The 21,796-nt window shown below is 42.9% G+C and overlaps 1 protein-coding gene across 9 annotated transcripts in view; it reads left to right on the plus strand.

Annotated features, from left to right (window-relative positions):
- The window catches only part of tbc1d19 (TBC1 domain family, member 19), a 198,269-nt gene that overhangs the window by 97,171 nt on the left and 79,302 nt on the right, over positions 1–21,796 (plus strand). For all 9 annotated transcript variants that reach the window (XM_085968188.1, XM_085968140.1, XM_085968160.1 and 6 more), the window contains 3 exons: positions 5,663–5,735; positions 7,112–7,150; positions 10,469–10,581. In XM_085968188.1, coding sequence (XP_085824314.1) covers positions 5,663–5,735; positions 7,112–7,150; positions 10,469–10,581 — 225 coding nt within the window. The remainder of the gene's footprint in view (positions 1–5,662; positions 5,736–7,111; positions 7,151–10,468; positions 10,582–21,796) is intronic.

Genomic DNA, 21,796 nt, shown 5'->3' on the forward strand with positions numbered 1-21,796 from the left:
TTTCCACCAGCCTCAAAGGCCGTATATGGTTGATCCTTCTTAACAATAGGAATCTGATGATGAGCACTCTTTAGGTCAATAGTGCTAAAAACCTTATACTGAGATACTTTATTGATAAGCTCATCAATCTTAGGCAAAGGGTACGCATCTAATTGAGTATACCTATTAATAGTTTGGGAATAGTCTATCACCATTCGTTTCTTATGTCTCTCGTTAGTCGTGACAACTACCTGTGCCCGTCAAGGCGAACAACTAGGTTCAATGATTCCTTCCAATAAGAGACGTTGAACTTCAGAATTAATAAATTCTCTATCCTGACTTCTATACCTTCTTGACTTGGTAGCAATTGGCTTACAATCCGGCATCAAATTGGAAAAAAGTGATAATGGAGAAATGGATAAAGAGGTTAATCCACAAATAGATAAAGGTGGCTTAGTCCCTCCAAATGAAAGACTGAGAGACTCGTGTAACTGAAGCACATCATGACCAATCAAAATATCCGCAGAGAGATTAGGCAAAACAGATAGGCGTATATCAGTATACGTATTACCTAGAAGAATCAATTTCACAAGGCAACAACCAGCTACTTGTGAAGTGAGAGTTGTCTGAGCCATACACACCTGATAGGAAACAGGCGAAATTTTTAAATGCTTCTCCTTTGCAAACTGAAGACTTATAAAACTCTCGGTACTGCCCGTATCTATAAGGGCCTTCACTTCCAACCCATTAACTTGGGCCGTAACCAAAGCTTTGTTTAGGCCATGAGCAAATGCAGCAGAAATTGATGCAATAAACGCCCTATCTAAAGGCTGAATAGTCACAGAGGAGGTAATTGAACCTGATGATTTACACACACGTGCGTAATGACCTCTCTTGCCGCATTTACTACACACAGCCTCCCGAGCAGGACACTTCAGACGAGGGTGCCGGACGTTCCCACAAAAATAACACTTCTGAATCCTAGAGGCAACAGCCGCTGAAGTAGAAACTGTTTCAGAATCTAGTAAACCACTCCTATTAAGTCCACATAATTCCTTTTCCTCCGGAACTGCCGAAACCACAGTCACAGGCCGATTAAAAAGAGCATAAGAATCCGAACTTCTCTGAGCCACATCCAATGTAGAAGCTTGCTCAAAAGCACTCTTAAGATCCAAAGTCTTATTTTCTAACAACCGCTGACGAATTGATCTAGACAGTAATCCATTAATAAAAGCATCCCGTACCGATTCTTCCTTATATTCTTCAGCCGTCACGGCCTTATAATTACAGTTAACACTAAGGCACCGAAGTGCTTGTAAATAAGTATCCAAAGATTCTCCCACCTGCTGCCTACGGGCAGATAGAAGGTGACGTGCAAATACCTCATTCTTTGGTTTAACAAAAATCTTTTCCAATGTAGAAATAGCCACTTCGTAAGTTTTACAGTCCAAAATATACTTATACACATCCGGAGCAATGTAGTTGATCAGCATATTCAGCTTATTTAGAGACTCTTGATCCAACACGCCCAAAAAGTTTTTAAATGTACAATACCAGTGTTTCCATTTATCATCCACTCCTGCAGAATTAGGGTCAGCATTGAATCGTTCTGGTTGAAGATATCGCTCCATTCTGACATTAAGTTAATAAATTGAAATAAAGAATAGATTTGCCTTTCTAATCTAGGCTTTATTAACTTAAAAATCCTGTAGCACATCTTTCAACACCCAGTCCCAACTAAAGGCTGGAAAGAACTGAATTTAAGATGGCCACCACAAATCACATGACATCAACTACCAATGAGATTACAGCATATATTCCAAGGCAGGAAACAAACAACCAATCACAATACTTCTTACTAAACATAAAGAATAATCACCACAGGGAGGGTTTAAACTAATTTTGGCAGGGGGATAGGCACCAGGATGTAACATTAGAAAGGAGAAACAAGGTGCACAAAGGATTGGGAAAGACAGATAGCACTAGAGTAAGAAATAGTACGGTATTAGATGGGGTCAGACAAAGAGAGAATACAAGAAGGTTGAAATGTTTACAGTACACGTGTGTGAATGCATGAAGTGTGGTAAATAAGGTTGGTGAGCTGCAGGCACAAATAGTCATATGGGAATATGATGTCGTGGTGATACCGGAGATCTGGCTCAAAAAAGGACAGGATTGGGTACTAATTATTCCTGGATATAAGGTGTTCAGGAAAGAGAGGGAAGGAAAAAAGGGTGGCAGTATTGATTTAAGGAGAATATTACAGTGCTGGAGAGAGAGGATGTCCTGGAGAGGTCAAGGACAAAATCTATTTGGTTAGAGTTGAGAAACAATAGATGTGCCATTACACTACTAGGTGTATTCGATAGGCCACTAACTAGTGGGAAGGATATAGAGGAGCAAATTCGCAGGGAAACTACAGAGAGATGCAAGAACTATAGAGCAGAGATAATGGGGGACTTCAATTATCCTAATATAGACTGGGATAGTAATAGTGTAAAGGGCAGAGGGGGAAGAATTTCTGAAGTGTGTTCAGGAGAACTTTCTTGATCAGTATGTTTCCAGCCCAGCGAGGAAGGAGGCATTGCTGGATCTGGTTCTGGGGAATGAGGTGGGTCAAGTGGAGCAAGTGTCAATAGAGGACCATTTAGGGAATAGTGATCATAGGTTTAGCTTAGCTATGGAAATGGACAAGGAGCAATCTAGAATAAAAGTACTTAATTGGAGGAAGGTTAATTTCAGTGGGTTGAGAATGGATCTGGCTCGGGTAAATTGGACTCAAAGATTGGCAGGCAAAACTGTAATTGAACAATGGGCTGCATTTAAAGAGGAGATGGTTTGCGTACAGTCGAGGTACATTCCCACAAGGGGGAAAGGTAGGGCAACGAGAGTTAGAGCTCCCTGGATGACGAAAGAGATAGAGAGTAAGAAGAAGCAGAAAAAGGGGGCGTATGACAGATGTCAGTTTGAGAATACAAGCGAGAACCAGGCTGAATATAGAAAGTTCAGAGGGGAAGTGAAAAAAGAAACTAGGACAAAGAGAGAGAGTATGAGAATAGATTGGCAGCTAACATAAAAGGGAATCTAAGGGAGAAAAACATCGGTTGATTTGCGCCTCCCATTAGTACTCTGAGAGGGCACTAACGGGGCACAAAGTAACTAACGCCCGGGCGCAGCGCCGCTAACGCCGCCTGCGAAATTCAGCCGTGCGCACCACCCCTCCTACTACCTCCTTCTTTGGCTTGGTGTCCATTTTTTTCTTGGGCATTTCTCTAAGCTAAAGACACCATATGAATGCAAATTGTTGTTGTTGAAATCTGGGTCCAAATGGCATATTTCCCAGGGTGCTGACGCAGGAAATTTGTAGGTGACTGGGTGTAGTCATGAAAGAACCATTTGGTACTAGAGAGCTCCTGTGGGATTGGATGCAAGCGGACATAGGGCTGGATTTTATCAGTGGAGACGTGCTGGAGGTGGGACTTCTGGTTTCCGGGTTTCAGTCCCACCCCCAGCGATGTCTGACCAACCCACGCTATTTTCCCTTGATTGGCCTTGTTAAGCCCGCCCGGCCAATTAATGAAAAGCTGGTGACAGATGACGTCAGCGTATGACGCTTCATCTGTCGAAAAATTTTTGACAGATAAATTGTCAGTGTTTGACAGCTTTGAGAAGCTGTCAAACACTGACAAGCTCTGTTCTAAGGTGAGCCCTTGCACAGAAGGCTCACCATGACCTCTCTTCTCAGCAGAAAGCAGATGGCTGCTGCATCTGAGAAAACAGCAGCCATTCTGTCATCTCTGCCATTGAGATGAGGCACCTCCGGATCCTCAAAGCTTGAAGCCTGCAGAAAGAAGCAAGGGTAAGGAAACTTTTTCCAACACTTTACACTCACCTCTTATACTTACCTGTCCACACTTGCACCCATCACTCACCTCTACAGCTGACACTTCGACCCCTCTCACCCCCGCAGACCCACTGCTCGCCTCGCTGACCCTGGCGAGGTTTGCAGCTGTTGGGAAGCCCGCAATTGCAGGCGTAAAATGGGGAAAAGCCTCAAAACTGCCTGTTAGCCAATTAACTGCCTGTTAACAGGTAGTTTTAATCCCCTCCCCGCCTCGGAGACGGGGACCTGCCTCCCGGGAAGATGGCACGGAGGCGGGTTGGGAGCGGGGTCGGCACCCGCTCCCAGTTTCTGCCATTTTCTCGGGAGCCCCGCCTCCATACCCGCCTCCCCAGGGCTGGGAAAATTCCCCCTATGGGTCTATTTAAAAAAAAAAGACAAATCTGACTTGGCAACTGGATCCCCATTGGCCAACTATCAATAGTAAGTAAGATAGTAGAAACCATTATGAGGTGTGAGCTGGAGGTATGCCTATATCTATGCATTTACCAACAGCATGGATTTAAAAAAGGAAAGTCCTGCTTGACAAAATTCCTTTAAAAGTAGATAGTGGAACTCCCTGTGATATGGTTTATTAGACTTTTGGAAATACTTTGACAAAGCTCCACAGTAGAAATTACTAATAAAGCTTAAAACCATGGAATCCAAGGTAGGATAGGTCTGGATAAGCAATAAGAAAAAGGGATTATTTGAGCAGGATGTCCTGTTGGTCTGGGGTAAGATATATTGAGTGCAATACCGCAGGCATCACTGCTTGTACCCTTTTCATATCTGCATGACTGAACTCAATACCAAAACCAATTGTAAGTTTGTTACGTATGCAGACAACACTAAAATAGGGAGTGAGGTAGGGATGGATGATGCAGCTAATTATTTACAGAATGATTTAGACCAGTTATACAACTGGGCAGGCAAATGGCAAACTAATGTAATATTAGCAACTGAAATGTAACACTGACAAATGTAGAGTATTTCCTATTTGGGTGAAAAAATGAGTACTTAAGTATATATACAATGAAGGGAGTAGAGTTAGCACAGAGAGAATTAGAAAGGGACCTGAGAAAGGTCTTGAGGAGAAATGGCAGAAAGAGGGGAAAATCATTTTTCAAAAAAATCCTATTAAAGTAAAATAATGTGACTTTTTTATAATGTTACTTTTAGACAGTTAGGTTTTACAACTTCAAAATTTAGTTACCATAAGTAATGGCCTTTCTTGCTCTTAATTTGTTTAGACTTCCTGGTGGAATTATTATTTGTCAATCGGTTTTCTAATTATTTTGATTTTGAATTTGTTTTGGAGTTGTCAACCAGGGGTTACTGTGTTTTGGTTTGGTGATACTTTTCTCTAGTGTATCTCTTGTGTATCCTGATTATCTTGGTCTTTCCTTTTTTGCACCATTTCCCAGCAAGAAAGTAGCCAGGCAATCTTTTCTTAGGACTCTCCCAATGCTTCTCTTGAATTGACTATGGAAGGGTGAGCAAGATCAGCCTGAGCTAACTTTGAATCTTATTTGTCCACCTATTCTTCCATTAACTGGCTTTTACTTGGATCTTTTAGCATGTCCTAAGGTCAGGAACTTGCTGTTTATGGAGTTCTGGAACAGAAGTATGTCCTACCACTCCATGATGCAGTATGTTGGAGCACAAAAACATTGTGGTGCCTCAAGTTTGCTTCATAATGCACTTGATACTATTGTGTTCTGAAAATCTTTTTATAGAAACAAAATCTACTTCAACATGTACAAGCTTGTTGAATAAATTTTCCCTTTTTATTCTGCAAAGAGGGATCTATTTACTGAACTAGGTTTAAACTACGAACAACTTGGTATTGATGACTCGATGCAGATCCCTACTGGTGAGTACTTGTAATTGCTAAATGTTTTTAGAGCATTAAGGAATTCTTCATATTTAGGGCTTTTTTTTCCCCAGAAGAATTTATAAATGGGATAACTAATCATTCAAACCACTCACCAGCCTTATTCTCTTATCTCCCCCCGCGCCCACGATACATATTCTGTGGCTAAAATCACTGAGCAGCTTTATTTGCATAGTCAAGATTAGGGACTCATTTTGTGGGGAATCCTAGTCACAATGCCATGTCATTTTTGGAATAGTGTTTTGAAGCACCAGCATATGGCAACACTGCATAAACAGAAAAATAAATTTTAAATGGTGTAAAATTTTACACAGATTTTTACATGTCTATTACCAACTGATTTCTATCTCATTCCCATCTAGGTTTTAGGAGTAATTTTCTAGAGTGAGGCTCACAGTGTAAAGCCTCACGAGAAAGGTCTACAACATTGTAGCCCTGATTATACGATTGGCTGTCGCTGCGACTGAGGCTCTGTGCAAAATTAAGCCCTTTTTATTATATACATTGTCAAATGTCACCGTATTCTGGTGTTTCATGTAGTGCAGTAACAAGTTTTATTTTTTCTATGTTAGGGATAGAGATCTGCTGATTGTTTTTGACTTTGTTGGAATTGTATAATGTTTGTTTCAGTGGAACATTGTTTAGGTTAAATGTGACCAAGTCTATCACATTTTTTTTTTAAAGTCCTTTACTTCATATATGCAAGTGCTATTTGTTCCTTGCAGCGATTATGGTTTTATAAATAGAGGCATAGAGTAAATGATAAATTTGTATAAAATATTGGTTAGGTCACAATTAGAGTGTTGTGTGCAGGTTTGGTTGCCCCATTTTAGAGAAGGTATTATAACCATAAGGTGCATATAACATTGATTCAGTAAGATAATGCCAGGGATGGGCAACTCTAGTTATGAGGAAGGCCTTGAGATATTGAGGCCATTTCAATTGGAGAATGGAGATTTAATACAGGTTTTTTTTTAAAACGAAGAGTGAATTGGGAAAAACTATTTTGACTGGTTGGGGAGTCAGTAATGAAGGGCCATCAATTTAAAATTAGCACTGAGGGTAAGGAGCAGCATTAGAAATGTTATATAGAGGGTTTTTACAGCATGGCATGCTTTAGAGAGCTGAGCAGTGGGATGAATTTTGGATTGCACTAGCAAAGAGGTGGCACAGACATGATGGGCTGAATGGCCTCCTATGCTGAAACTTCTATGGTTCTAAATACAACAATTTCTGTCAGAATGACTCCTGATTTGTAAATGTTTGTTAAATGGCATGATTACTTTATGGAAAATGTGGAATTACTTTGTGTTTCTGACTGCTACTATACTTTAATACAACATTGTCTCTTGCAGAACTGTTTGAAAGTGAGTATATACGTCTTGGACAAAGAGGTAAGAACCTATTGGAAATTAATCAAAACGACAGTATTGACCAGATAATGTTTTTTTACATCATGCCAAGTCCCTGGTGTTAAGAGGGCTTTCAAGAGATGCAAGTAGCTCTAGTGAATGCCCAGAAGGAGAGTGGCAAATTTGGTTTTCACCCACCCTGGCTCATAGTCAAACTGATTACAGGGCCATAGGCAGAAGTCTAGGAGCAGATACGCTGCCCACTCATTTAGTTAATTAATTCTGTATGGTGCAGGCAGACTTAATGGCGAGAAAGTAGTAAAATGGTCCACATAAAATAGTCTAACTTTAGGGAATACCAAAGTTTCTTAAAGCACTCAGTTATTTCCGCTGAAAAAGTTACTGGTGTGCTATTTTCTTCTCGGGGGTTGGGGGGGGACATTTTTTCACTGTCCTGCTTTTCTGTTCCTCTTGCTTCCTTCCTTGTTAGCATACTTCTAGTGTCTTATTCTTTGCAACAACAAAAAAATTGGAAACTGATGCAGCAATCCAATGGATGTTAAATTGAGAGTGTTCAAGGTGTATCTGTCAAGTAAAATTATGTTGATAATGCCGCCTATTGGTGTAGTGTCCTCAGAATGTTGCAAATATGCAACATTTTTAATATATAAAATATTTAGTCTTTGGGAGAGGGAGATGGGAGAAAACCATCTGACTCACATCACATGCATTAAAGTATCTAAAGGCAGAAGCAGCAGGCACTTTTATGAAGGGGAAGTCATGTTTGACAAATTTGCTCGAATTCTTTGAGGATGTAACATACAGGGTGGATAAAGGGGAACCAGTGGATGTAGTGTATTTGGACTTCCAAAAGGCATTTGACAAGGTTCCACACAAAAGATTACTGATCAAGATAAGAAATCACGGGATTGGGGGTAATATACTGGCATGGGTGGAAGATTGGCTATCTAACAGAAAACAAAGAGCTGGGATAAATGGTTCATTCTCGGGCTGGCAATCAGTAACTAGTGGTGTTCCGCAGGGGTCAGTGCTGGGACCCCAACTCTTTACAATCTATATTAATGATTTGGAGGAAGGGACCGAGTGCAACATATCCAAGTTTGCCGACGATACAAAGATGGGAGGGAAAGCAGTGAGTGAGGAGGACATAAAAAACCTGTAAAAGGACATAGACAGGCTAAGTGAGTGGGCAGAGATTTGGCAGATGCAATATAATGTTGGAAAGTGTGAGGTTATGCACTTTGGCAGAAAAAATCAAAGAGCAAGTTATTATCTAAATGGAGAGAAACTGCAAAGTGCTACAGTACAAAGGGATCTGGGGGTCCTGGTGCATGAAACACAAAAAGTTAGTATGCAGGTGCAGCAGGTGATCAGGAAGGCCAATGGAATCTTGGCTTTTATTGCAAGGGGGATGGAGTATAAAAACAGGGAAGTCTTGCTGCAGTTATACAGGGTATTGGTGAGGCCACACCTGGAATACTGCGTGCAGTTTTGGTTTCCATATTTAAGAAAAGATATACTTACTCTCGAGGCGGTTCAGAGAAGGTTCACTCGGTTGATTCCGGAGATGAGGGGGTTGACGTATGAGGAAAGGTTGAGTAGGTTGGGACTCTACTCATTGGCGTTCAGAAGAATGAGAGGCGATCTTATTGAAACATATAAGATTGTGAGGGGGCTTGATCGGGTGGATGCGGTGAGGATGTTTCCACTGATGGGTGAGACTAGAACTAGGGGGCATAATCTAAGAATAAGGGGCTGCCCTTTCAAAACTGAGATGAGGAGAAACTTCTTCACTCAGAGGGTAGTAAATCTATGGAATTTGCTACCCCAGAGAGCTGCGGAAGCTGCAACATTAAATAAATTTAAAATGGAGATGGACAGTTTCCTAGCAGATAAGGGAATTAGGGGTTACGGGGAGAGGGCAGGGAAGTGGACGTGAGTCTAGATTCGGATCAGCCATGATCCTATTGAATGGCGGAGCAGGCCCAAGGGGCCGTATGGCCTACTCCTGCTCCTACTTCTTATGTAAACCTGTCTTTTTAACTTTTGATGACTTCTGTACCACCCATTCACTACTGCAGTCTACACATAGTGTGGAATTAACTACTGTTTTAATCTTAAGATAAGGTGCCTCATTTTCTCATTACAAATGTATCAGATATAGGTACTTGACTGTATTATACATGATATTAGTGTCTAGCTATATTTCTGGCTGTTGGAATAAAATTAAATACTGCTACAGGCCAACATTTGTTTTTGTACATAACCCGTATCTTCAGTGTTTGACAAAACCTAGTGATGAAATATTGTTAACCTGTTTGGCAGGGTGTAGGAAAAAAAGTTTTTTGCTCTTGGACTCAATCCAAAACCATTCAAACCAGTGGATTTCATGCAAGAGTTAATTTTCTGTGACACTGGAGAGATGTGGCTGAGCTGTCAATCTGCCACAAGGTCATAACTGCAGCAACATATGAAGGGTTGCTAGCCTTGAAGCCAGAGCTTCATGTTTATGCCAGAAACATGATACGTGCTACAATTTCACTTTGATGTTTTGTAACAAAGTCTACACAAAATGTTATTTCACACACCACTCCTCTTGTTTCTGAATGCTATCTCTGGAAACTCTGTCCTTTTATAAGCACGCATCCAAATTGAATTGCTGAATCAGGGTTGCTGGAGTGTGCATTTGTCTGTGGGAAATATTGACATGCATGTTGGAATGCTGCTATTATTTATCTAAGCCTTTATTTGCTCCCAGTAGCCACAAGGGTCAAATTTGAGAGGCACCTGTCCTTGTTACTCTATGTTCCCAACATGTATGAAAAATAAATAATCTGCATGGTGTAGGATATATTAAAGTAACAATATTTTTCATTGGTGAGACTACAAGTAGAATAGAAATGTATTCCACTGATTTGTTTAAAAAAAATATATGCAACTCTTAAGAAATTGTTTATAATTTTTTAAGCTGTTTGCCATGTCTCTAGACCAATTTGGAAATTATTACATAAAAGTTGTATATTTTACCTTCAAGACTTGCAAAAAGGGGCAAGTGGTTGTCTAAACTAATTTATGAATAAAAGCATACAATATGAATGTTTACAGATACCATTTGAAGGGTAATGCACATGGAACAACCAGTACATATTCTATTCTAACTATACTGTGATTATAGAAGTTGTGCTTCAATCAAATGTGGTCACAGCCAGCCTTGTTCCAGTTCCTTATTTTTTATTTTCTTTGCGTCTCCTTTCATTAGAAAATATTGCAACAGCCTAGACATGGCTTTTAACATAAGTTCAGTTTGTCATGCTAAACTTATCTTTTGTTTGCATGTAGTTTTGTCTGAACAAGACAGTGCTGCAGCTCAGCAGTACATTCGACAGGGTTGTCCAACAGGACTGCGTGCGGATATGTGGGCTCTCATTCTGAATATCGATAATCATCTACAGGTAACGGATCACTAATTACGCTTACTTTTGTGAATCCACGTAAAACTGTTGATAATTCAGACTGACAGATGAGCTCTATTTGCACTACAAACTTTTGCTCCAGCATGAGGGCTCAGGTGGAAAAAGTAGTATAAATAATAATTGTAAAACAAATAAAAAGGAAGAGAGTAGAGTAATAGTCAGAAATTGTGAGTTAGGCACTACAGATAAAGGGAAAACTAAAAGATGTAAAGTAATTAAATCAGGAGAAAGAAATAAGAAATGTTTGAGCAGAAGGACAGGTTAGGGTGTGTGGCCCAAATAAGTGTTCTTTATACAAACGCACGGAGTATAAGGAATAAATAGAATGAATTACAGGCGCAAATTCAACTTGGAGGGTACGACATGGTAGTCATTACTGAGACATGGCTGCAAGACGGTCAGGACTGGGAATTGAATAATACCAAGTTATAAGGGCTACAGGAAGGATAGGGAATCTGGTAGAGGGTGAGGAATAGCATTAGTGATTAAGGATGAACTTACTTCTATGATAAGAGATGGTATAATGAGAGGTAAGCAGGTAGTGGAGACTTTGAGTAGAATTAAGAAATTGAAAAGGATTTAAAACTGTAGTGGGACTTGTGTACAGGCCACCTGGTAGCAGCTGTGAAGTGGCAGAATGTTTTAATGCAGAGATTAGACAAGCATGTAGTAAAGGACAGAGTGGTTTTAATGGGGGATTTTAACTTCCCTATAGATTGGGATAAGCAGACGAGCTCATGTCAGAAACATAGCGCATTTCTTGAGTGTGTTGAAGATAGTTTTCTGCAACAATATGTCCTAGAACCAACAAGGGGGCAGGCCATGTTAGATTTAATAATGAGCAATGAGCCAGATTTAGTTAACATTTAACTAAGAGCGACCATAATATGATTGCATTCAATGTAATGTTTGAAAGGGATAAATGCGAAACAGCTACTAAGATTCTAGATTTAGGCAAGACCAACTTCAACGGGATGAGACAGAGGGCTAGAAATTCAGTGGGCTTTGCGCCCAGTTACCGCCCAAATAGGGTTTCTGCGCCAGTGTAAGAGGGTGCGCTGATATTCAGCGCTGCGGTAATGGCGGCGGTAGCCGGTAGCGCTGCGCCGACACCGATGACGTCATCGGTGTGCGCAGTGCCCCGGTTCCGCCCCGCTTCCGGCCCAAACCCCATATTTAGTTGCGGCCGCCTCTTCTGCAGCGGCCGCAAACAGCGATTGAAAAACGGGGCCGTACTGCTGCGCTACTGGGGCGCTTTAAGGTGGAGGTGCGGCCGGCCGCTTTTTCGGCGGCCGCCTGCCCACACCTCCTTCCCCGGCCTCCTCCACCCCTCCCCCCCCCCCCCCCCCCCCCCCGCGGCATTGCCGGCTGCTTTCCGCGAGCCCGGCACTTCTCCGTGGTGCCGGGTTCATTTGCCGGCACAATCCAGCGGCGATCTCCCCGTTGCAGGCACCTCCACCTTAAGAGAAGGAGGAGGCCTGCAGTACCGCAGCCTGCCGCACCGCATCGGGTGGCGCAGCGGCACTTAGAGCGCTGAAATTCAGTTTCAGCGCCCCAAGCGGGGGCGGGCACACCCTGGAATAGCGGCCGGTTCCGACTTGGGGCGCAAAAAGTGAATATCGGACGGTCGCACATGGCTCCGCGCCCAGCGCTAACTTTTGGCCGTTAGCCAGCTGGCGGGGCCATAGTGAATTTCTAGGCCAGAGAGTGTCCACAGTAAACTGGGCAAATCTGTTAATGTGTAAAACAACAGAAGGTCAGTGGGAGGTGTTCAAAAAATAATTTTACGTGATACAGAACCAGTTTATACCCCTAAGGACTCTACTTGCCAAAAAAAACATGGATGACTAAAGAGGTAAGGGACAACATAAAACTAAAAGAAAGAACATACAAGAATGAAAAAAATGGCACAAATCGTGGTGAATGGGAAAGATACAAAGAACAGCAAAGAGTGACCAAACCAATCATAAGACAGATAGTAAGAGCTAAAAAAAAGGGAGTATAAAAAGAAACTTGCAACGAATATCAAAATCAATACAAGAAACGTTTACAATTATATTAGGAAAAAGAGGTTGGTTAAGAGCAATGTGGGCCCCTTAAAAACTGATTGGTGATATTATAAATGAAAATAAGGAAATGGCAGACATTTTAAATAATTAATTGGTGTCAGTATTTACAGTAGAGGAAAAGGATAGCATGCCGGACATCCCAAGGAAACTAATATTAAATCAGGGACGGAGACTCACCAAAATTAACATAAGCAAATTAACAGCAATGAAGAAAATAATGACACTAAAGAGTGACAAATCCCCAGGACCAGGTGGTATTTGTCCCAGGGTTTTAAAGGAAGCAGCTGAGAAAATTGCAAATACCATAACGATGATCTTCCAAAGTTCTCTCGATTCAGGAACTGTTCCTTTAGATTGGAAAATTGCACATACACATGTCACTCCGCTATTTAAGAAAGGTGAGAGAGGGAAACCAGGTAATTATAGACCGGTTAGCCTAACATCTGTTGTCGGGAAATTACTGGAGTTTATAATTAAGGATGGAGTGACTGAACACCTTGAAAATTTTCAGCTGCTCAGAGAGAGCCAGCATGGATTTGTAAAGGGTAAGTAATTCCTGACAAAGCTGATTGCATTTTTGAAGGTGACTGAAGTAGTGGACAGGGGAATGTCTATGGATGTTGTTTATATAGACTTCCAGAAGGCATTCGATAAAGCCCCTCATAAGAGACTGTTAGCTAAAGTTGAAGCTCATGGAATTGAGGGCAAATTATTGACCTGTTTAGGCGATTGGCTGATCAGGAGACCGAGAGTAGGAATAATGGACAGATTCTCTAACTGGCAGGATGTGACTAGTGGCGTCCCACAGGGATCTGTGTTAGGGCGTCAACTATTCATTGTATTTATTTACGACTTAGATGATGGCATAGAGAGCCTCATATCCAAGTTTGCCAATGACACAAAGTTAGGTGGCATTGTAAGCAGAGTAGATGGAAGCATAAAATTACAAAGATATTATTAGATTAAGTGAATGGGCAAAACTGTGGCAAATGGATTTCAATCTAGGCAAGTGTGAGGTCATCCACTTTGGACCTAAAAGGATAGAGCAGAGTACTTTCTAAATGGTGAAATGCTAGAAGCAGCGGAGGTCCAAAGAGACTTGAGGGTACATGTAGATAGATCATTAAAATGTCATGGACAGGTACAAAAAATAACCCACAAGGCTAATGGAATGCTGGCCTTTATATATAAGAGGACTATAATACAAGGGGTTAGAAGTCATGCTGCAGCCCTGATTAGACCACACCTGGAGTACTGTGTTCAGTTCTGGGCACTGCACCTTAGGAAGGATGCATTGGCCTTGGAGGGAATGAAGCATTGATTTACTAGGATGATAACTGGACATCAAAGAGTTAAATTATGAGGAGAGATTACGCAAACTAGGTTTGTATTCTCTGGAATTTAAAAGTTTAACGGGGGATTTGATCAAAGTTTTCAAGATATTGAGGGGAATAGATCGGGTAGATAGAGAGAAACTATTTCTGCTGGTTGGGGAATCTAGGACTAGGGAACATAGCTTAAAAATTAGAGCCAGGCCTTTCAGGAGTGAAGTTAGGAAACACTTCTACATGCAGAGAGTGATAGAAGTTTGGAACTTTGTTCCACAAACAGCAGTTGATGCTGGGTCAATTGTTCATTTTAAATCCGAGATTGATAGCTATCTGTTTACCAAAGGTATTAAGGGATATTGGGCAATGGCGGGTATATGGAGTTAGGTCAAGGATCAGCCATGGTCTCATTGAATGGCGGAACAGGCTCGAGGGGCTAAATGGCCTACTCCTGATCCTATGTTCCTATGAATTTGGTATTTGCATGACATTGCTAGATGCCACTGCATTTTAATATGAGGCATTTCAGGGTTAAACACCTCTTTAATCTGGGGATGCACCATGAAGAACTTGCTAGAGAATTTTACAATTATATTGACAGTTTGTAAAATCTTAATTTAGATTATTAAAGCACAGAAACAGAGCCTTCATCCCATCAAGTCTGCGTTGGTGTTTTTGGTCACATGAACCACTTACTCCAATTGCACTCTCTTGTTCGCTCCCCATACTTTTTAATGTTCCTCTTTTTCAAACAGCTAACTAATTCCCTTTTAAAATAATTTATTGACCCTGCTTCAACAATGATTTGTGGCAGAATATTCAACATTCTAAGCACTCAAGACATTTTTTCTAACCTTCCCTTTAATTCTTTCTATGATGGATCTTAAATTTGAACCCTCAGAAACAATCTTTCAATATTTACCTTACCATAGCCCTTCATAATCTTGAAGATCTCTCAGATTTACCTGTAACTCCCTAAAGTCGAGTTTTAACAAAAAAACGCAACTTCAAGTCTCCCTTCATAACTATAATCGCTTATCCCTGGTAATATCCTAGTGTATCTAGAATCATACAATGGTTACAGCATGGAAGAAGGCCATTCGGTCCATCGAGCCTGTGCTGGCTCTCTGCAAGGGCACCTCAGCTAGTCCTGCTCCCCTGCCCTTTCCCCATAGCCCTGCAAATTTTTTTCCTTCAGGTACTTATCCAACTCCCTTTTGAAAGCCGTGATTGAGTCTGCCTCCACCACCCTTTGAGGCAATGCATTCCAGATCTTAACCACTCGCTGCATAATTTTTTTTTTGTTATGTCGCCTTTGGTTCTTTTGCCAATCACCTTAAATCTCTGTCCTCTGGTTCTCAACCCTTCTGCCAATGGAAACAGTTTCTCTCTGTCTACTCCTGTCAAGACCCCTCATGATTTTGAACACCTATCAAATCTCCTCTCACTCTTCTCTGCTGTAAGGAGAACAACCCCAGCTTCTTCATTCTATCCATGTAACTGAAGTCCCTCATCCCTGGAATCATTCTCGTAAATCTTTTCTACACCCTCTCTAAGGCCTTCACATCTTTCCTAAAGTGCGGTGCCCAGAATTGGACACAATACTCCAGTTGAGGCTGAGCCAGTGTTTTATACACTATTTAAGGTGTATTTCCTTTCCCTATTTCTTCACATTTTCGTGCATTGAACTACTTCTGTCGCCTATCTGTTCATCCTACCAATCTATATGTCCTCCTTCAGTCTTCCATAATCTTCATCACAATTTGCATAAAACCGCCAATTCAGTGCAATCAACAAATTTCGATTTTTTTAATTACTTAAATCCAAATCATATAGTAGTAGATCCCCTGTGGCATTACACATGTTGTGTTGGAGGTTTCATAAAAACAGGGGTGTTATGCCAAGCAGTGATATCGGGATCACTGACTTATTAGCATTAGGATGACCCTAGGTTCCAAAAGCATTGACGAGGGAGCTTAGCGTTAAGCAGAAATAACAACAGAAAACGCTGGAAAAACTCAGCAGGCCAGGGCAGCATCTGTGGAGAGAGGTCGATGACCTTTCATCAGAACTGGAAAAAAGCAGGAAATGGAAAGCAGGTTTAGGGGCTGGGAAAAGGGGGAGGGGATGAAAGAAAAAAGGGAAGGTCAGTGATAGGATAGAAAGCAGGAGAGATTAAGAGACATTGAGAGACAATAAGAGATATTCAGGGCGAGAGGAGGTGGTAATAGGACAGGTTAAGGAATAAAGGATGGCTGTAGATGGGGTGTGAATTGCGCTGGCAGAATGAAGGACAGCTGCCATGTGGGAGGGAAGAAGACAAAAAAAGAAATAAAAAGGGGGGGCCAAACAAAAATTGTGGATTAAGAAAAAAGAAAATATATATGTGATAGGGGCCGAGGTTATGATCTGAAATTGTTGAACTCTATGTTGAGTCCAGAGGGCTGTAGAGTGCCTAATCAAAAGATGAGGTGCTGTTCCTCGAGCTTATGTTGAGCTTCCATGGAACAGTGCAAGAGGCCGAGGACGGTGAGGTCTGAGTGGGAATGGAGCGTATTAGAGTTAAGCAGTACTGGGATAGGTTCCGAGGGTATAGCAGTACTCGGAGAGAGGTCCCAAGGTTAGGGTCCCAAGATTCCAGGAACACTGGAAAGGAAAGGTCTCCTTCTTAGGCAGTCCCTCGGAACCGAGGACGACTTACTTCCACAATAAAAATGAGATCTCAGGTGACTGATGAGTCCAATGCGGGACCTACAGTCTCTGTCACAGGTGGGGCAGATGGTGGTTGAAGGGGTGGGTGGGTGGGGTGCCTGGGTCGATGCGCGCTGCTTGCGCTTGCTCCCAGCGAAGAGACTTGAGGTGTTTGGCGCCTTCCCGGATGCTTCTCCACTTTGTGCGGTCTTGGGCCACGGATTCCCAGGTGTCGGTGGGGATGTTGCACTTTTTCAAGGAGGCTTTGAGGGTGTCCTTGAAGGAAAGGTACTTGAACACAAGTGTAGATCCTGGGATTTAGACTCTCTGAGAGCATTTGGAAGGGTGGTTTGAGTGCTTGGGCGATTTGTGGCGGTTCTGGGATCAGGGTGCACCAGAAACTCAATCCAGAGATTTGTGAGCACCGAGGATGTGGGGCGGTCATAAGAATTGAGAAGTCCAAAGAAGGGGTCCTAGGATCCGGCAGGACTGGGAAGAGGGTTTAGAAACATTGGAGGGGGGCCAGAGTCTGGCATTACTAGGGATTGTTGCAAACTGGCAGTATATAGGGGTGGGGTAAGGGTTCAGCAGCTTTGTGAGGAAGGAGGACGGAGGAAAATGGGTCCCAAACTGCCACTGGCTCATTTCAAACCCTCCAGCTAATTAACCCCCCACCATGTTCCCACCTATCTACTTCCATACCCAACCTGTTCACAGCTCCTTTTACACCTTCAGATCCCCATCCCCCATTGCTTTCCTCATTGTCAATGTTTTTTACATTCCTGCTTTAAAGCATTTAAGGATAACATTTCTGCTGCTTATAATGAATGGATGGATAATCATGGACACATTTTTTTGATGTTTTGAGTGCAGTGCGCACCAGGAGCGGAGATGTAGAAAGTGCACTAAAGTGTAAATTATCAGTGAGTTTGCCAACTTATACAGTCATAAGAACATAAGACGTAGGAGCAGGAGTAGGTCATTTGGCCCCTTGAACCTGCTCTGCCATTCAATAATATCATGGCTGATCTGATCTTGGCCCCAACTCCACTTCCCTGCCCTCTCCCCATAACCCTCGACGCCCTTACCATTCAAAAATCTGTCTATCTCCACCTTAAATATATTCAATGACCCAGCCTCCACAGCTCTCTGGGGAAGAGAATTTGAAAGATTCACGACCCTCTGAAAAGAAATTCCTCCTCATTTCCGTTTTAAATGTGTGCCCCCTTATTCTGCCCCCCTAGTTCTAGATTCTCCCATGAGGGGAAACATAAATTCAGCCCTTAATAATCTATTTCTATAAATAAACAAAAGCTATTTCAGAAAATGCTCAAAAGTTTATAATTTATGAATATTTCCCTTTCTGTCTATAAAAAAGATGGTCTTTTGATTGTAAAATAATTTGCATAGAATCTTGAGATAGGCTTTTAAAAAAACTACACAAAGGTTAACTAACATCTCATTAATCCAGAAGACTTGCTTTGGAATGTGGCTCAGAGATTTTGGAGACACTTAATCGTGTCGGTGACCCTGCTCTATTTATACTGCAGTATAATTCTTATTAAATGGGAAGGGATATGCAGATTATGAAACACAGCTGCTGTACAATCTTGCTTCTCTCCTGACAACTTAATTTATAATGGCCCAGATTTTGTGGTAAAAATAATGGTGAAGCTATTGGTAAAGAGTAAATTGAACAGCAACTTCCGGTGACTGCACATGCGTAGTTAAACACGGAATTCAGAAAGTTGCTGTCCAAGTTGCCCTGCTCCTCCAGAAGCTTCGCTGTAATAGTATCTGTTACAGCGAGAGACTGCATTCAAACATATGGAATTCGGGCATAAATTTGTGGTACTTGAGTGATAGATATCCACTAAACTCGCCAGAAACAGTTGGAGCTTGTCCATTCCAGTGTATGGGAATGGTAGCATAGTGGTTATGTTACTGGACTAGTAATCCCGAGGCCTGGACTAATGAGCTGGAGACATGAGTTCAAATCCCACCACGGCAGCTGGGCAATTTAAATTCAGTTAATTAAATAAATCTAGAATAAAAATCTGGTATCAGTAATGGTGACCATGAAACTATCGGATTATTGTAAAAACCCATCTGGTTCACTAATGTCCTTTTAGGGAAGGAAATCTGATGATCTTACCTGGTCTGGCCGATATGTGACTCCAGACTCTCAGCACTGTGGTTGACTCTTAACTGCCCTCTGAAATGGCAAGCCACTCATTTGTAACAAACCGCTATGAAAAGTAATAATAAGAATAAAACCAGACAGACCACCTAGCATCGACCTAGGCACCTGCTTCGAACACGAAAATGGCACACTCAGCCCATTCGACCCTGCAAAGTCCTCCTCACTAACATCTAGAAACATAGAAAACATAGAAAAATAGGAGCAGGAGTAGGGCATTCGGCCCTTCGAGCCTGCGCCGCCATTCAATATGATCATGGCTGATCCTCTATCGCAATACCATACCCCTTGATGCCTTTTGTGTCTAGAAATCTATCTATCTCCTTCTTAAATATATTCAGTGACTTGGCCTCCACAGCCTTCTCTGGTAGAGAATTTCACAGGTTCACCAACTTCTGAGTGAAGAAATTTCTCCTCATCTCAGTCCTAAATGTCCTACCCCGTATCCTGAGACTGTGACCCCTCGTTCTTGACCCCCGGGGGACTTGTGCCAAAATTAGGAGAACTGTCCCACAGACTAGTCAAGCAACAGCCTGACATAGTCAGACTCACAGAATCATACCTTTCAGCCAATGTCCCAGACTCCTCCATCACCATCCCTGGGTATGTCCTGTCCCACCGGCAGGACAGACCCACCAGAGGTGGCGGCACAGTGGTATACAGTTGGAAGGGAGTGGCCCTGGGAGTCCTCAACATTGACTCTGGACCCCATGAAGTCTCATGGCTTCAGGTCAAGCATGGGCACGGAAACCTCCTGCTGATTACCACCAACAGCCCTCCCTCAGCTGATTAATCAGTACTCCTCCATCTTGAACACCACTTGGAAGAAGCACTGAAAGTAGCAAGGGCACAGAATGTACTCTGGGTGGGGGACTTCAATGTCCACTACCAAGAGTGGCTCGGTAGCGCCACTACTGATCAAGCTAGCCGAGTCCTGAAGGACATAGCTGCCAGACTAGGCCTGTGGCAGGGTGGTGAGAGAACCAACAAGAGGGAAAAACTTACTTGACCTCGTCCTCGCCAATCTACCTGTCGCAGATGCATCTGTCCATGACAGCATTGGCAGCAGTGACCACCGCACAGCGCTTTGGAGACTAAGTACCGTCTTCACACAGAGGACCCCCTCCATCGTGTTATATGGCACTACCACCGTGCTAAATGGGATAGATTCAGAACAGATCTAGCAGCTCAAACTGGGCATCCAAGAGGTGCTGTGGGCCATCAGCAGCAGCGGAATTGTATTCCACCACACTTTGTAACCTCATGGCCTGGCATATCCCTCACTCTACCATTACTATCAAGCCAGGGGACCATCCCTGGTTCAATGAGGAGTGCAGAGGAGCATGCCAGGAGCAGCACCAGGTGTACCTAAAAATGAGGTGCCAACCTGGGGTAGCTGCAACACAGGACTAGATGCATGCTAAACAACGGAAGCAGCATGCTATAGACAGAGCTAAGCGATCCCACAATCAACGGATCAGATCAAAGCTCTGCAGTCCTGCCACATCCAGTCGTGAATGGTGGTGGACAATTAAACAACTAATAGGAGGAGGAGGCTCCATGAATATCCTCATCCTCAATGATAGTGGAGTCCAGCACGCGATTGTAAAAGACAAGGCTGAAGCCACACGATATCAAGAAACAGCTGAATGCACTGGATACAGCAAAGGTTATGGGCCCCAACAACATCCCGGCTGTCGTGCTGAAGAGTTGTGTTCCAGAACTAGCCATGCCTCTAGCCAAGCTGTTCCAGTACAGCTATAACCCTGGCATCTACTCGACAATGTGGAAAACTGCCCATCTATGTCCTGTCCACAAAAAGCAGGACAAATCCAATCCGACGAATTACCGCTCCATCAGTCTACTCTCAATCATCAGCAAAATGATGGAAGGTGTTGTTGATAGTGCTAAGAGGCGGCACTTACCAACAACCTTCTCAGTTGCTCAGTTTGGGTTCTGCCAGGACCACTAGGCTCCAGGCCTCATTACAGCCTTGGTCCAAACATGGACAAAAGAAGTGAATTCCAGAGGTGAGGTGAGAGTGACTGCCTTTGACATCAAGGCAGCATTTGACCGAGTGTGGCATCAAGGAGCCCTAGTTAAATTGAAGCCGGGGGGGGAAAACTCTCCACTGGCTGGAGTCATACCTAGCACAAAGGAAGATGGTTGTGGTCAATCACTTCAGCCCCAGGACATCGCTGCAGGAGTTCCTCAGTGCAGTGTCAGAGACCCAACCATCTTCAGCTGCTTCATCAATGACCTTCCTTCCATCATATGGTCAGAAGTGGGGATGTTCACTGATGACTGCACAGTGTTCAGTGCCATTTGCAACTCTTCAGAAAATGAAGCAGCCCATGCCCGCATGCAGTAAGACCTGGATGACATTCAGGCTTGGGCTGATAAGTGGCAAGTAACATTCACGCCACACAAGTGCCAGACAATGACTATCTCCAACAAGCGAGGGTCTAACCACTGCCCCTTGACATTCAACGGCATTTCCATCGCCGAATCCCTCACCATCAACATCCTGGGGTACCCATTGACCAGAAACTTAACTGTCGAGCCACATAAATACTGTGGTGACGAGCAGATCAGAGGCCGGGTATTCTGCGACGAGTGTCTCACCTCCTTAATCCCCAAAGCCTTTCCACCATCTACAAGGCACAAGTCAGGAGTGTGATGGAATACTCTCCACTTGCCTGGATGAGTGCAGCTCAAACAACATTCAAGAAGCTCAACGCCATCCAGGACAAAGCAGCCCGCTTGATGGGCACCTCATCCACCACCGTAAACATTCACTCCCTCCACCACCAGCACACCGTGGCTGCAGTATGTACCATCTACAAGATGCACTGCAGCAACTTGCCAAGTTTTCTTCAGCAGCACCTCCCAAACCCGTGACCCCT

This window comes from Somniosus microcephalus, chromosome 2, assembly GCF_052327205.1.
Source record: "Somniosus microcephalus isolate GS21.2 chromosome 2, FLI_Smic_1.0, whole genome shotgun sequence".
Taxonomy (NCBI): Eukaryota; Metazoa; Chordata; class Chondrichthyes; order Squaliformes; family Somniosidae; genus Somniosus; species Somniosus microcephalus.